This window comes from Gekko japonicus, unplaced genomic scaffold (assembly GCF_001447785.1).
Source record: "Gekko japonicus isolate JY-2015 unplaced genomic scaffold, Gekko_japonicus_V1.1 scaffold5007, whole genome shotgun sequence".
NCBI lineage: Eukaryota > Metazoa > Chordata > Lepidosauria > Squamata > Gekkonidae > Gekko > Gekko japonicus.
The window spans coordinates 48,232-65,498 of record NW_015171652.1 but is presented as its reverse complement, the minus strand read 5'-3'; the positions used below and the strand labels follow the sequence as shown (position 1 = coordinate 65,498).

At 50.3% G+C, this 17,267-nt stretch overlaps 1 protein-coding gene across 1 annotated transcript in view; it reads right to left on the bottom strand.

The window, feature by feature from the left end:
- Positions 1 to 1,789: 1,789 nt before the first annotated feature.
- The window catches only part of GCDH (glutaryl-CoA dehydrogenase), a 28,397-nt gene continuing 12,919 nt past the window's right edge, over positions 1,790 to 17,267 (bottom strand). Inside the window, exons 4-11 of the mRNA XM_015419989.1 lie at positions 15,654 to 15,689; positions 14,513 to 14,650; positions 11,318 to 11,380; positions 9,298 to 9,468; positions 6,869 to 6,998; positions 6,141 to 6,357; positions 4,204 to 4,307; positions 1,790 to 1,940 (exon numbers count right to left, since the gene is read on the bottom strand). Of these exons, the coding sequence (XP_015275475.1) occupies positions 1,790 to 1,940; positions 4,204 to 4,307; positions 6,141 to 6,357; positions 6,869 to 6,998; positions 9,298 to 9,468; positions 11,318 to 11,380; positions 14,513 to 14,650; positions 15,654 to 15,689 (1,010 nt within the window). The remainder of the gene's footprint in view (positions 1,941 to 4,203; positions 4,308 to 6,140; positions 6,358 to 6,868; positions 6,999 to 9,297; positions 9,469 to 11,317; positions 11,381 to 14,512; positions 14,651 to 15,653; positions 15,690 to 17,267) is intronic.

The window sequence follows — 17,267 nt, the reverse complement described above, 5'->3', positions numbered from 1 at the left end:
GAAACTCTCCGGATTAACCATTTCCGTTTTGTAGAGCCTTTGTCAAAGATCAACTACACAAAGATGTCATTCCTTATTGTTCAAAGAGCCATCCTTCCATTCTCAAAATATACCGTTTCTAATCCATGCCACGGAATAAACTCTAATACATGTTTTCACAAAGCAGGCAAGCGAATCATAACACCCTTAGCTTGCCTGCTTTGTGAAAACATGTATTAGAGTTTATTCCGTGGCATGAGTGGAATTTATTCCATGGCATGAATAAAACATGAAAAAAAGCAAATGGACTTTCGGCGTTACATGGAAATATAGACTTTTGTGATATAAACTGCAGCAATTTTTGCACAGTTTCCTTTTTCTGGAATCGAGAAGAGGGCACGCAGCACATTCTTACTACAGACGGGGTATGGACTGCTTGCTTGTGGCCTGATCTATCCATGCAGCAAAACATGGTGCCAGAAAGCGGACTGGACCACATCAGGCTGCAGATGGTAAATGCTTTTTTAAAAAAATGCTCCTTCCCATTAAAAACACACACAAACTTCTTTGCAGTTAAAGAACTAGAAAAGGGCGGGTCCCCAACCTTTGTGAGCCTGCGGACACCTCTGGAATTCTGACACAGGGTGCCGAGCGCAACCGCAAAATGGTTGCTACAGGAGGTGGAGCCAACTGCAAAATGGCTACCATAGGGGGTGGAGCCAACCGCAAAATGGCTACCATAGGGTCTGGAGCCAACCACAAAATGGCTTCCATAGGGGGTGGAGCCAACCACAAAATGGCTACCATCGGGGGTGGGGCCAACCACAAAATTTATTTATTTATTTATTATTTCAATTTATATCCCATCTCACTGGACAAACTGGCTCAAGGCGGCGTACAGATGTTAAAATGCAATAAAACAATAAATACAATAAAATTCACATGAACATCATAAAGTGCTACTAAGAACAATACAGGTGATGGCGGCATTCAATATGGCTACCATAAGGGGTGGAGCCAACCCCTTAATGGCTACCATAGGGGGTGGAGCCAACCACAACATGTCAGGGAATCAGGTTACACATAACCATTCGTAAACCTTCAACACTGCAGGCAGAATCTCCGCTTAACAGGATGCCACTTAAAATGAACGTCTCGTTTTCAAATATTTCCTTGCATAAGCAAAGCTTCCCTTCAGTCTTGCAGTGAAGAGCCTCGTGCTGTGGTGGCAGGTGCTGCCAACGCAATTTTTTTAAAAAAAAAATCTGCACAGCCAACCGGTTCTCCAATGACCTTGCAGGGCAAAAGTCCCATCTGATCCCCCAACCCACTTTCTAAAAACAGCTGGTGCCAGGAAAGCTGTTTGGTGGGTACGCTGGTATCCACGGGCGCCATGTCGGGGGGCCCTGGACTACAGCGCGAGAGAGAAAGGTTCCAGCAGAGTCCACCCCCTGCAGTGTTTGCCTTCAAAACCCTGCAAACTAAGCAGCATTCAAAACTGTGATTCTCCGTATATACTCAGAAGCTGTACATTTAATTCTAGCACCAGGGGGCACAACTGCTTTCATTCCCATCTTGCTGCCTTTGGAACGACACAGGGAAGAGCTTTTGTACCTCTGGCACATGCGCTGAAATGGAAATATGGACCCTATGACCCACTCAAGAGCCATTTTCTTCCTCCTCCTCCTCCTCCTCCCAGTCCGCCAGACACCTGTGACCTAGTTCCACAGGTAGGCTTAGAAGGGCAAAGTCATTTGCTCCGAGTGGAAACCCAGGACCCTGGACTAATGCTACAGCACAAAACAATCTTCTACTTCTCCCGCACGCACACGTACTTGTCTTCATCTTTCAGACGGCCCAGCTGGAGGCACGCGTGTAAGCCAATGGTGATCTCCGTAAGCATATCGGCCAGTTTCTTCTGGATCAGTTGGTTTCTTGCCAGGGGAACATTAAACTGGATCCTGGGAGATAACCATCGGGTGATGAGAGAAGACGGCTTAGTCCATAGCACAATTAAACTGATTGAATTGCATCAGGCAATTTGAGTGTGAGTGTGTGAACATACCAGGATTGCACTCAGTGGCACATGTATCACTGGTAGGGTTGACGGCTCCACATGAGGGAATTCCTGGAGATTATGGGATGGAGCCTGGGGAAGGTGGGGTTTGGGGAGGGGAGGGACCTCAGCAGGGTACAGTACCACAGAGTCCAGTGTTCCCTCTAAGCTGAGTTAGTGTGAGCCGGCTCACAGTTTTTTAGCCTCCGGCTCACACTTTTTTTTTTCTCAGCTCAGGAAGGAGGGGGCTCCAGAGCAAACTAATTCATGCAGGAGCCACATCACGCACTCACTACTTTAATGCCAGCAGTTCACAAAGTAGAATTTTTGCTCACAAGACTCCACAGCTTAGAGGGGGCATTGTGTCCACCTCCAAAGAAGCCATATTCTCCTGGGGAAATGATCTCTGTTGGCCAGAAATTAGTTGTCGTTCTGGGAGACCTCCAGACCTCACCTGGAGGTTGGCAACCCTAATCATTAGAGAAGAGCACTCTCCTTCAATGTGTGCGTTTGCAACGGAACACCTCAGCCTCTCCTTATTGTTGGAAGGCGCTAAGCCAGGGGTCAGCAACCTTTTATCATTAAAGAACCAAACTCTCTCAGAATTCGGAGCGGGAAATCAACCAAAGCTCAGTGTAAGAAAGCCCATTTACATAGCTGACAAAGAGAGCCAGTTTGGTGTGAGAGCCAGTTTGGTGTAGTGGTGAAGAGCGCAGACTCGAATCGGAGAGAACCGGGTTTGGTTCCCCCACTCCTCCACATGCAGCTGCTGCTGTGACCTTGGGTCAGTCGTAAGTTCTCTCAGAGCTGTTCTCTCAAGAGCAGTTCCCAAAAGAGCTCTCTCAGCCCCACTTACAGGGTGTCTGTTGTGGGAAGGGGAAGGGAAAGGAGATTGTAAGCCGCTCTGAGACTCCGAGTGAAGGATGGGGTATAAATCCATTCTCCTCCTCCTCCTCTTCTACTTCTCCTCCTCCTCCTCCTCTTCTAAAGTTTCTGCAGCCCAAACACTGGCTGCTGGGAGTCCTTTATTAGGAAGTGGCACACACAAGGTCTCACAGTAAGTAATAAACAGACCCAAAAGCACCCTGCATGACTGCTTTAGTGCACTGGTATAAACCTAGAGCCAGAGGATGGGTACTCTTGATGTAAGCAACGCTCTGTCTCTTCCTGGTATCTGTGCAACAAAGGCTGGGGTGTGTGGGTCTGACCCTCCTCTAGACACAGCACCCATTCTTGAATTCCAGCAAGGGAATGAGCAGAAGGGGTGTGTGTGTGTGTCCCAATTCCAATGGCCTTCAGGAACCACACAGGGAACAGCTGGAGAATATTTTGGCCAGGAAGGCCCCCTTGGGAAAAGGTGAAGCAGACCTTCTGCCCCAGGAGACCACTGCTGGGGCTGCCCCAGCGGTTTTCTTTCATTTCAGTCCCCATAGTGGATCTCAACAAATCAGTGAACAAGGGCCTGAAAACTCCCTTCTGGAATTAAAGGTGGCGGGGGGGGGGGGTAGTTTTCCCACCCCGGAACAAAGAGCGGCGCCTGGGAAGCAACACAGAAGAGAAGAGATTGGATTTATACCCCCCTGCCCTTCACTCGGAGTCTCAGAGCGGTTTACAAACTCCGTTCTCTTCCCTCCCCACAACAGACACCCTGTGGGGTAGGTGATGCTGAGAGACCTCTTTCGAGGACTGCCCTGGAGAGAACAGCCCTGGGAGAACTTGTGACTGACCCAAGGTCACCCAGCTGGCTGCGTGTGGAGGAGGAGTGGGGACTCAAACTACATAAGGAAGTTACTAGACGCCATGAAAAATAGGAGGAGGAGGAGGAGATTAGACTTATACCCTGCCCTTCACTTGGAGTCTCAGAGGGGCTTACAATCTCTTTTCCCTTCCTCTCCCCACAGCAGACACCCTGTGAGGTAGGTGGGGCTGAGAGAGCTCTCTTGAGGACTGCCCTTGAGAGAACAGCTCTGAGAGAACTTGTGACTGACCCAACATCACCTCAGCAGCTGCACGTGGAGGAGAGGGGACTCAAACCCGGGTCTCCCCAATTAGACTCCGCGCTCCTAACCACTACACCAAACCAGGGTATAATATCATCATACCTTTGTCCCAATCTCTAATAAGTATTCACCTAGAAGCCTGATTCCCCCTACTACACGGGGCCTTACCGGTCCAGGGTGTACTGCCTGGCCGTCTGCATGCAGAACTCAGCCGCTCCCAGCGCTCCCCAGGCGATCCCGTAGCGAGCGTTGTTCAAGCACCCAAAGGGACCCTGCGGGAAGAAGACGGCACCTCAGCTTCAACACAGAACCGAGCTTCAGAAAGTCCAGGAGCACCTTTCCAGGGTAGGCGCGCTGACTCTCAAAAGTTCACACCCTGACCATCTTACTGGTCTCTAAGGTTCTACTGGAGTCCAGTCCGGCGCAAAGAACCGAGTTCTGTTCCTCCGTTCCCCGGCCTGAAAAGGGGCTCTCTACAACCCACTGGGATGGGTTCTTCCAAAAGGGTATCGCTGTCCGTCATATTTCCCTGTTTTTATAATGGACTTTGAATGTGCTCTTCTACGCAGCAAGCCGCATAAGCACCCAACTGGATTTGCTTGCCCAGAGGCGGGGAAACATGGGCTGCACACCGACAGAAAGGTCCGTGTTGAGGACTGCCGAGTCAACTGGGTGCCTGTTTCAATGCCCGTCTTTTAAATAAATAAATAAATAAATAAATAAATAAATAAAAAGCATCTCCTTAAGAGGGGGCAGGACCCCTGGCCACCCTGAGAAAGAGGGCATGCCACATATCAGGGTGCCCCAGAACGTATGTAACATGCCAGGCTGCTTTTCCAAAGGTAAAAGGTGTCTTTGATTGAAAGCACTGAAGATGAGCTGCAGGAATATTTTTATAATGTCTAAAACCATCCTCACCAGAATATATCCTAGAACGCACCGGGGGGGGGGCTTATTGACCCACACCTCTTCCCCCCGCAACATGTGCAGTCCCCCCCCCAAATCTCCCCTCCCCCTGGCAGCCTCTTTCCTTCGCTCCATTCCACACACATTCCTTCTTCTGTTTCTCCCCCGGCACATTCTTTCCCCCACACATAAATTTTTCTGATCTGCTCCCTCATCTTTTTTCTTTTCCATTTTTTGTTTCCAATCTCCAGCTTTACTATCCATCCATCCATCATTTACCTTTTTATTAGTTTTCCCCCCCAACACGAAGAAGAAGAAGAAGAAGAAGATTAAGAAGAGGAGGAGGAGAACTAGGAGGAGGAGGAGAAGGAGATTGGATTCATACCCCGCCCTTCACTTGAGAGTCTGAGCAGTTTGCAATCTCCTTCCCCTTCCGTCCCCACAACAGACACCCTGTGAGGTAGGTGGGGCTGAGAGAGCTCTGACAGAAACTGCTCTTGAGAGAACAGCTCTGGGAGAACAGTGACTGACCTAAGGTCACCCAATAGCTGCATGTGGAGGAGTGGGGAATCAAACCCACTTCTCCCAGAAGAAGAAGAAGATATTGGATTTATACCCCACCCTTCACTACCCAAAGGAGTCTCAGAGCGGCTGACAAACTCCTTTCCCTCCCCCGCCCCACAACAGACACCCTGTGAGGGAGGTGGGGCTGAGAGAGCTCTGACAGAAACTGCTTTTTTTCAAGGACAGCTCTTATCAGAACTACGGCTTGCCCAAGGTCATCCAGCCAGGTGCCAGTGGAGGAGTGGGGAATCAGACCCAGTTCTCCCAGATTAGAGTCCGCACACTTAGCCACTACACCAAACTGGTGTGAAGAAGAAGAGGAGAATGGATTTATACCCCGCCCTTCACTACCTGAAGGTGTCTCAGAGCGGCTTACAGTCTCCTTTCCCTTCCCCTCCCCACAACAGACACCCCCTGCGAGGTAGGCGGGGCAGAGAGAGCTCTGGCAGAAACTGCTCTTTTTCAAGGACAGCTCTTATCAAAGCTATGGCTTGCCCAAGGCCATCCAGCCAGGTGCAAGCAGAGGAGGAGTGGGAATCAAACCCGGTTCTCCCAGATTAGAGTCCGTGCACTTCACCACGGCACCAAACAGGTGATGATCCAAACACACGTGAGAGGAGGGAGGGGGGTCTTACAGCGAGTCCAGAGACGTGGGGCAGCAGGTTCTCCTCGGGCACCTCCACGTCCTCCATGACGATCATGCCCGTGATGGACGCCCGCAGTGAGAACTTGCCCTCGATCTTCGGCGTGGAGAGCCCTTTCGTGCCGCGCTCCAAGAGGAAGCCCCGCACTTTGCCGTCCTCACACGTGGCCCACACCACGCACAGGTCCGCCTCGGGAGAATTCGTGATCCTGAGAGAAAACGCAGCCGCTGTCAAAGGCATGGGACACCCCCCAGAAACAGCCCTGACAGAAACCGAGGACTCTGGTGGACCGAACCAAACGTCAGCAGGCCCAACAGGACTGTTCTGGAAACACGTTCCTGCCCAAAGAGGAGGAGGAGATTGGGTTTATACCACACCCTTCACTTGGAGTCTCAGAGCGGCTTACGATCCCTTCCCCTCCGCACAACAGACACCCTGGGAGGGAGGCGGGGCTGAGAGAGCTCTTTCGAGGACGGCTCATGAGAGAGCAGCTCTGAGAGAACTTGTGACTGACCCGAAGCCATCCAGCCAGGTGCAAGTGGAGGAGAAGTGGGGAATCAAACCCGGTTCTCCCAAATTAGAGTCCGTGCTCCTAACCACGACACCAAACCAGCTGAGGAGCTTTCCGCAGCATCTGTCTAACGCCCCCTCCCCAAATTTAGCCTCTTGCTGTTGCCAGCTCTGGGGCTCCCCCCCCCCCTTCTGCCGCAGGATCTCACCAGGTTTTGGTGCCGTTGAGGATGTAGGTCTTATTGGAGGGGTTGTATCGGGCCCGGGTCTCCATGCCACCAGGATCACTCCCGTGGTTGGGCTCTGTGAGCCCGAAACAGCCCAGCAATTCCCCCTTGGCTGTAGGGAGAAGGACAAGAGTGTGAGCACCCACTGACCCCCCCCCCCCAGGCACCCCTTCTCCCAGTCCAGCCAAATCCTTCCCCTCTCCCTCTCCCCCCCAAGCACCACACTGGCTTTCCCCCACTCTCTCGACAGTAATGTATTAGCACCCCCAAGTGCTGGTCTGCCAGGGAACGCAATTTCTCAGGAGAAAAGGGAGTAGCCTTTAGCTGTGGTAGTTAAAGAATGAGACTGGGGCAGCCCTGGAGGCAGAGGAGGAGGAGGAAGAGGAGGAAGTAGAGGAAGAGGAAGAAGAGGAAGAAGAAAAGGAGGAAGAAGAGGAGGAGGAGGAGGAGGAAGAGGAGGAGGAAGAAGAAGAAGAGGAAGAAGAAGAGGAAGAGGAAGAAGTAGAGGAAGAGGAAGAAGAGGAAGAAGAGGAAGAAGAGGAAGGGGAAGAGGAAGAAGAGGAAGAAGGAGGAGGAGGAGACTGGATTCATACCCCACCCTTCACTACCCAAAGGTGTCTCAGAGCGGCTTACCAACTCCGTGAGGTGGGTGGGGCTGAGAGAGCTCTGACACAAACTGCTCTTTTTCAAGGACAGCTGTGCCAGAGCTTGTGACTGACCCAAGGTCACATCAGCAGGTGCAAGTGGACAAACTCCTTTCCCTTCCCCTCCCCACAACAGACTCCCTGTGAGGTAGGCGGGGCTGAGAGAGCTCTTGACAGAAACTGCCCTTGAGAGAACAGCTCTGAAAGGACTTGTGGCTGACCCAAGGTCATCCAGCCAGGTGCAAGTGGAGGAGGAGTGGGGGATCAAAACCCGGTTCTCCCAGAGTAGAGTCCGCACACTTAACCGCTACACCAAACTGGCTCAGATAAGACCCTGAAGTGTAAGGACATGTGGCTGGCAACCAAGATCAAGTTAATTCATGCCAGAGTATCCCCCACTACTATGTACAGGTGTGAAAGTTGGACAATGAAGAAGGTGGAGAGGAAGAAAGTGGGTTCCTCTGAAATGTGGCGATGGAGGAGAGTTTTACAGATACGCCAAAAAGACAAAGAATTGGGTTCTGAATCTCCCTAGAAGCTAAAATGACCCAGAAGCTAAAATGAGTATCATACTTTGGTCACATTATGGAAAGATGAAAAGACCCCAATGCAAGGAAAGTGGGAAAGAGGGAGACACAGCAGGAGATGGATTTACTCCAGCAAGGAAGCCACAAAGGCCCTCCGATCGCAAGACCAGAGGGAGGCTGTTCGTGACAGGAGGATTTGGAAGTTATGGATTCCTGAGGGTGGGCCACGAGCCGGAAGTGATTTGAGGCCACTTAATACACACACCCATGCAGTTAAAAGCAAGGCACGCTCGAAAAGCAAGAAGAAAGAGGAAAGGAAACTGGGGAACAACCAGAAAGTCAGAAGGAAGAAACGGATGGTTCATCTGGACTTCATGGTACGACAGACAAGAAAGAGGCGAAGAAATGACCAATCAGCAAACTGTAACGCTGAGAGTGCAAGGTGCGGAAAGGACAGACGTTGTCAGTGGTCTAGAACAGCAACAGCCAATGAGATAGATTCAGGTGGGGTCACCATGTTGGTCTGAAGCGACAGAACAAATTTTTGAGTCCAGAGGCACTTTTAAGATCCATAAAGTTTAATTCTGGGCATAAGCCTCTCGTGTGTAAGCACAATTCTTCAGATACGTGTGCGTGCACACAAAAGCTTCTACCCAGAATTAACCTTTGTTGGTCTTAGAGGTGCCACCGGACTCAAACTTTGTTCAATATCCAATGTGAAATGGCAGAGAGTCAAGAATATCGTTTATTACTGCAATAAGTAATAACAAGATCTTGGGGTACGGGTGGACTGAAAGTGTGAACACAATCTTGGGGTACGGGTGGAGCGAAAGTTAAATATAAGCAGTCAGTGTGATGTGGTGACAAAAAAGGCTAATGCGATCTTTGGGTGTATCAACAGAGGAATAACATCCAAATAGCAAGACGTCATAGTCCCGCTGTACACTGCATTGGTCAGGCCGCGCCTGGAGTCCTGTGTGCAGTTCTGGAGGCTTCACTTCAAAAAGGGTGTGGACAGAACAGAGCGGGTGCAGAAGAGAGCGGCGAGGATGATCAAGGGCCACTCCATCCCTCGGCACTCGAACTGCCGAACTACAGACCTTCCGGTCTGCGGCTTGGCGTCTTAACCTCTGAGCCACATCCAGGCCACTCGTTGAAAACAAACTGTGACGGCACTACAGGGAAGAAACTAGACCCACCCCCACTCCGTTGTCCCGGTTCCCCAAGCCCCTTCACTCACCCAAGCGTGGCAAATATTTCTGCTTCTGCTCCTCCGTCCCGTAGGCATAAATCGGGTGCATCACCAAAGACGACTGGACACTCATGACCGACCGGTAGCTGCTGTCCACCCTCTCGATCTCCCTCGCCAGGAGCCCGTAGGCCACATAGGTAGTCCCCGCACAGCCGTAACCTATGGGAAATGAAGGCGGGCACTCAACACGCGAGCCGTAACTCAAACCCACCCCAGAACTATTCAACAGCTCCCTGACTGTTGTCGAAGGCCCCACCTTCTGGAGTAGATATAAATTGCCTGCCTACCATTTTTCTTCTTCTCACCTTGACACAGAGAGTGCTCCATCCTTCTGTGTTATACCTCTGAGGATACCAGTTACAGTTACTGGCGAAACGCCAGGCCCTACAATGCCAAGACCACGGCCACACAACCCGGGAAATCTACAGCAACTAAAGCTCCCTGATGGCTCTCCAAAAGTGAAACCAGGCAGGTTAATCGTTTGATAAATTCCACCAAAGAGCAATGATTATGAACACGTCGCTTATCAATGCATTTTAGAATAGCATTTAAAAAAAGCTATGTAGTCACCAGTGTTCCCTCTAAGCTGAGTCAGAGTGAGCTAGCTCACAGTTTTTTAGCCTCCGGCTCACACGTTTTTATCTTAGCTCAGGAAGGATGGGGCCCCAGAGCACACTAATTTATGCAGCAGCCCAATCGCCCGCTCCCAACTTTAATGCCCAGGAGCTCACAAGGTATTATTTTTGCTCACAAGACTCCACAGCTCAGAGGGAGCATTGGTAATCACATATTTTAAAAATCATATATTATGATTATTATTTTGCCGTCAAGTCACAGCTGACTTGTGGCAGCCCTGTAGGGTTTTCAAGGCAAGAGACGTTTCAGAGGTGGCCTCTGCGTAGCAACCCTGGGCTTCCTTGGAGGTCTCCCATCCAAACACTGATCAGGGCCGATCCTGCTTGGCTTCTGAGGTCTGACGAGATCAGGGTAGCCTGATCAGGCAATGTAAAGGAATTATACGGCTTCGGCCAATATTAGAACTGAACAGAGAAATATTTCAGAGGTCAGTTAAAAAACCTAAATAGACCGATCAATTCAAAAGTGAGCCAGTCATGCCCACCATGCCACGATTCACAGTGTTCCCTCTAAGCTGAGTGAGTGTGAGGTAGCTCACAGTTTTTTAGCCTCCGGCTCACACATTTTTGTCTCTGCTCAGGACGGAGGGCTCCAGAGCAAACTAATTTATGCAGGAGCCCAATTGCTCGCTCACTGGCCACGAACCCCAAAAACGTATTTGTTTTTTAACTGGGCCTTCCAATAGAAGCCAAGACAGCTTAAAAGTCATCACATTGCACAAAATATTTAATTCTTTCCTTCATTGGTAGCCTGCCTTCTTCCCCAGTGGGGGCCCAAGGGGGCTTACAGCCTTCCCCTCTCCTCCATTTTATCCACACAACAACCCTGTGAGGTCAGCTAGGCTGAGAGCGTATCGCTTGTCCCAGGTCACCCAGCGAGTTTCCATGATACGAGTTGGGATTCAAACCCGGGTCTCCCCGATACCAGTCCCTCTTTCTCCACCACTACACCACACTGGCTCTCTATCAGTCTCGAAACCAACCCTCTACATTCACAAAATGAGCTGGGACGCAAGCTAGCGGTTATCAAAATAACACAGCCGAGCAACGTATTAGAACACTTACAAAACATTGCTCTGTTATTATCTCCATCGTACCCTCAACATATTTAAGTTATCTATTAACCACTTCTGTGTAGAAGCTCACAGAAGAAAGAGGGACTTTGAACCGCGAACCTGCGACCCCTAGAAGCACGCAAGCTTCTCCAAGCAATGCCTCCGCTTCTTTATTTATTTATTTATTTATCGTTCGATTTATTACCCCGCTCGAACCCCCCGCTAAGGGGTTCTTCCCGCGCACTTCTGACCAGTGACGACAGGCCCACTCCGTGCCACACAGAGGAAGAAAGAGGATGAGGGAGAGGAGCGTATTACCTTTGATGGTGGGACCCAGGACACCCAGCGCCCCCATTTCGGACACGATTTCCCGGTGAAAGACTGTAGAAAGATGGAAAAGGGTAAGGGAATGCAGCCAATAAGACTGTGGGTGCGGTCAGACGGGCCGTTTAGTCCGCCTTCGGCCCACCTCAGAAGCGGCTTTTATCTGCGCGATCACTCCGTCAACATCTGCCTCCCTTCCCCAGCCATCGCTTTCCGGCTCAAAACTGCTTTAACCCGGAGTATTTCGATACCAGGTCCCCAAGTGGTGTTTTCCTGATTCTCCGGTTCCAGCCGCACTTTTCTGACATCTGATCGCCCCTGCGGTGTCGAGCCACTTCCGGGTTAAACCCCCTCCCTGCTCGAAAGCTGCCCGAGGCTTCGGCTTTTTGCCCGTCATTGTTAAAAAAGCATTGGCGGCGTGCACATAGGCGGAGCCCCGCCACCGTGTTATTAAAAACAATGTTTAAATGGTGCCTAGTTTTAGCCTTTAGACGAGTTCAGGATCTCACGGAGGCCATTTTCGGGATAAACGTTTAAAGGGAAGTGTTCCTTTAAAGTTTAAAGGGAAGGGTTGAAGTGGCAATCACTGTTCTGCGCATGTGCGAAATTTTTAGTGCTACAGATGGCCGCCTGTGCGCATGCCCAAACTGAGAGAGAGAGAAAAAAGCACCAACGCACGCTGTCGCGTGTGGACGGCGGGGAGCGATGGTGGCTGCGCAGCGATCCGGAGCAAGGAGGTGAGTGTGATCGCGATTCTCCAGGTTAAAAAAGACCGCATCAGGGCCGGAGCTGTTTAAACCGCTCCCAGCACGCCGTCTGACCGCAGCCTGTAACAGAGAGCTCTCTAGGCCCATCAAACCTTCTGCGCTATAAAAGGATGTGGGCAGAACGAAGCTGGTGCCATAAGAGAGCAGTGAGGGTGATCGGGGGCCTGGAGACCAAGAAGCCCTATGAGGAAAGGCCGAAGGACTTGGTGACGCCCAGTCTGGAGAAGAGGAGGTTGGGGGGGGGACATGATGGCTGTCTCAAAGTATTTGAAAGGAGGTCACTTAGAGTAGGGCAGGGAGCCGTTCCCCTTGGCAGCAGAGGACAGGACTCGGAATAATGGGTTTAAATTATGGGAGGAAAGGTACGGGTCGGATATTAGAGAACAATTTACAGTAAGGGTGGCTCAGCAGTGGAATCGGCTGCCTGGGGAGGTGGTGAGCTCCCCCACACACTGGCAGGCTTTCAAGCAGCAGCTGGATGAACATTTGCCAGGGATGGTCTAGGCCAGTGATGGCGAACCTTTTGGAGACCGAGTGCCCAAACTGCGACCCAAAACCCACAGATTTATCGCAAGGTGCCCACACGGCAATTTAACCTGAATACTGAGGTTTTACTTTAGAAAAATCAACCCATACATTCACTTAAGATGATCCAAACAAAGTAAGGATAGCAATCCCAAATGCTTTCATTGACTTAAAATGATTTGGCAGAGAATTCGACACTTTAATGACGGTCTGGGCCTGGCTGGGGCGATGGCACGCGTGCCCACTGAGAGGGCTCTGAGTGCCACCTCTGGCACCCGTGCCATAGGTTCGCCACCACTGCTCTAGGCTGACCCTGCATTGAGCGGGGGGTGGGACTAGAGGGTCTCTAGGGCTTCCAACTCTATGATTCTGTTCTGTGATTCTATGAAGGCGATGTTTTGTGGCGTGAGAGCTATCGCAACACACTAGTCACCCCTGAAGGGTGGCTACTGTGCAGGTGAGGCCAAAGGGGTGGTTTTTACGGAAGCTACACAGGCGTGGGAGCTACAGTGACACATGTGTGCTCCTGCCCATTCTCCCCAGACCCGAAATTTTGGCCCAGCACGTGGATTTGTAGCTGTGTGTGTCCTCTGCAGCCACAAGGGCAAGATTCCTCCAGAGCACTGGAGGACGAACAGCCAGAGAACTATCTCATGCTCATCGTGAAGTTGCAGTTTCGAGGATCCACGAGACGCAGAGGACGTCATGGGACTCTCCTACTGCCCCCCAATATTGGGTCTTTAAAGTACCCCATGAACACGTAAGGCTGCCTCCTCCTGAATCAGGTCCCACTGGGTCCACCAAGGTCAGTACGGTCTGCTCAGACCCTCCAGGGTCTCGGGCAGAGGTCTTTCACATCACCTCCCGCCTGGTCCTTGTTTTAACTGGAGGTGCCAGGGATTGAACCTGGGACCTTCTGCAGGCCAAGCAGGGGCTCTGCCACTGAGCCACAGCCCTTCCCCTAAAGCAGGGTTTCATACATGAGCAGACATGAAGCTGCCTTCTATGTACCGAATCAGAACTCTGGTCCATCAAGGTCAGTATTGTCTACTCAGACTGGCAGCCGCTCTCTAGAATCTCAAGTCTTTCACATCATCCGGTCCTTTTTAACTGGAGATGCTGCCAGGGATTGAACCAGGGACCTCCTGCATGCCAAGCAGAGGCTCTGCCACTGAGCCACAGCCCTTCCCCTAAAGCAGGGTTTCATACATGAACAGACATGGAGCTGCCTTCTATGTACCGAATCAGAACTCTGGTCCATCAAGGTCAGTATTGTCTACTCAGACTGGCAGCAGCTTCCTAGAATCTCAAGTCTTTCACATCATCCGGTCCTTTTTAACTGGAGATGCTGCCAGGGATTGAACCAGGGACCTCCTGCATGCCAAGCAGAGGCTCTGCCACTGAGCCACAGCCCTTCCCCTAAAGCAGGGTTTCATACATGAACAGACATGGAGCTGCCTTCTATGTACCGAATCAGAACTCTGGTCCATCAAGGTCAGTATTGTCTACTCAGACTGGCAGCAGCTTCCTAGAATCTCAAGTCTTTCACATCATCCGGTCCTTTTTAACTGGAGATGCTGCCAGGGATTGAACCAGGGACCTCCTGCATGCCAAGCAGAGGCTCTGCCACTGAGTCACGGCCCGCTCGCAGATGCCCCACACACACACACGAAGCTCTTGTGTCCAAGGCAGCAAATCAGCAGACTGGCATGATGCTTAGAAGTGGCCGTGACTGGGCCCATGTGAGACGTCACAGCCGATTAAGGCTTCCACAAGCCTCCCAGAGAAAACCGAGCATCCTACCCTTCTGAGGAGGAACCGGAATTCTGCATTGGTCCCTACGGCACAATGTACCACGCTAAAGGTGCTCAGTCAGTAATTTAAAAAACCAGCATACCTTCATTTCGATTGGCCATGAGGATCCTGGGCATGAGTTTTTCCTGGCAGTACGTGCGAAAGGAGTCCCGGATCATAATTTCTTCCTTGGTCAGGAGGCTCTCCAGCAGCAGGGCATCCTGCCAATCAAACTGGGCACCTGGGACAAAGAGAACAAACTCAGAACCAGCCTGGCATTTGGCACAGAGCGCTGCTCATCCATCAGGAGGCTCAAGCAATGGGCAAGCCTTTGAGCGGCACAGAGAAACGGCAGAAAATTGTCAACACCAGTATTCCCTCTAAGCTGAGTTAGGGTGAGCTAGCTCACAGTTTCTTAGCCTCCAACTCACACATTTTTGCCTTAGCTCAGGAAGGATGGGCTCCAGAACAAACTAATTTATGCAGCAGCCAAATTGCTTGCTCACAACTTTAATGCCAGTAGCTCACAAAGTAGGTTTGCTCACAAGACTCCCCAGCTTAGAGGGATCAACACATATAATTACCAACCTTTTCATACTTCACAGCATATAGAATAAATTCTACAAAGATAGGTAGGGGATTAGAATCATAGAGTGTTAGAGTTGGAAGGGACCTTGCAGGTCATCTAGTCCAACCCCCCGCACTCTGCAGGAGCACAGCCGAAAGAGAGCCCTACAACATACCCGATTCATAAACAGTTTTTCAAGGGACAAGAAAATCATTCGTTTTAAGAGACGATGGTCAAAGAGAACCAAGTCTGAGTCCAGTGGCATCTTTAAGACCAACGAAGGTCCTGCGCTCAGGTTTATAAGGAACACAAAAAGTGAGGCAAAATAGGACCTTTTGTTGTTGTTCAGTCGCACAGTCGAGTCCGACTCTTTGCGACCCCATGGACCAGATCCCGCCAGGCCTTCCTGTCTTCTGCCGTCCTCTGAAGTTTGCTCAATTTCATGTCCGTTGCATCTATGACACTGTCTAACCATCTCATCCCTTGCCATCCCCGTCTTCTTTGACCTTCAGTCTTTCCCAGCATCAGGGTCTTCTCCAGTGAGTGCTCCCTTTTCCCAAACAGAATGTTTAAGGGGAAAAACCATGCAAAAGAATGAGCCCCACCACAGGTGAGATGACAGCCAGGAACTGAAATCTGGAACTTTCATCCAAAGTCACTGCAGGAACCTGCCTACCTTTGGCTGCTTTCCCAGAGGCCTTTGCTTCATATCCTGGAAAAAAAACAAGACAAGAAATATATAAGGTTATAGAATCATAGAATGTTAGAGCTGGAAGGGATCTTGCAGGTCACCTAGTCCAACCCCCCTCTGCACTCTGCAGGAGCAGAGCCAAAAGTTAGCCCTACAACATACCCGAAAGAGGGTCGTCCAGCCTCCGATTGAAAACATCCAGCAAAGGAGCATCCGCCACCTCCGGAGGCAGTCTGTTCCATTGCTCAACCACTCTTACAGTTAGGAAGTTTCTCCGGATATTTAGCCGGTAACGACTCCCTTGTAATTTCCACCTATTAGATCAAGTCGTGCAATCCGGAGCAAGAGACTGGCAATCCGGAGCAAGAGAGAAGAGCTCCATCTTCTACATGACAGCCCTTCAAATATTTGAAGGCTGCAATCGTGTCCCCTCTAAGCCTTCTCTTTCCATATATATGGAAATAAATGTCAAAATTGGAGAGTGATAGGTAGATGTATCCTTAATTGTGGAATGCTGAGAGTAACTGACTGAGACTCGCCATTCCACAATTAAGGATACATCTGCCCACCCATCTCCAATTTTAATATATTTATTTCCTTCCACTATGTTTACCCCCAGAATTAAACCCAAACAAATGGTAACCATATAAACTAAGCTTGTTATTCCTGTTTGGTCCTTGAATCTGTTGAACATCTTAATTACGTTGTATGCTAATTTACCGCTCACCCTCTACCTACATGTATGGACTGGTAATTCCCATTTCATCGTATCTGAAGAAGTGCGCGCACGCACGAAAACTTATACCCGGAATAAAACTTGGCTGGTCTGAAAGGTGCCACCGGACTCAAAACTTTTTCCTGCTGCTTCAGACCAACACAGCTGCCCCACCTGAATGGAAGCCATTTCTCAATGTTTTGGATCATTTGCCTGTTCATTCCTTCCCTCCCACCCCTCCAATGCAGTAAAGAGCTTTTGAACTACGTGCCCCCTTCACGCCTCGTAGCCCCCGAGAGGAGAGGGCAGGGTCCTGGCTCAGGGGCAGACAATCTGCTTGTGTGCAGAACGCCTGGGTCCAATCTCCAAACAAACAAAAAAGGAATCGGGCAGTAGGTGACGTGAAAGGCTTTGAAGAGCGGCTGCCAGTCAGAGCGGGCAAAGAGGACCTGGCGAGCCCAAGGTTCGTACTCGGTCAAAGGCAGCTTCACGCATTCAAAGAAGGCACAGCAACCAACAACAACCCCAAAACGTCCTCCGTTACCAAAAAGTATGCACAATTTCTTCTCTTCTTCAGACTGGGCCAACCTGAAAAATCAGCAGTGGCTGAACACAGCCTAACTCAAACAGGACACAGTATCTTATTCCAAGACACTGAAAGGCTGGACAACACATCCAATTACCATGTCAGATTACACAGGAAAGCCATTGACATTCAAAAACATAAACACAATTTCAACAGGAAAGAAGAGAGTTTAAAAATAAATATTGCAAGGTTTCCTGTCCTGAAAAACACAAAATACTCTACATCTGACAACAGCATTATAGATACAACAAGAAGCGGGGACCCGCGATACTTGCGGGGGGGGGGAGAAGGAGTTCCA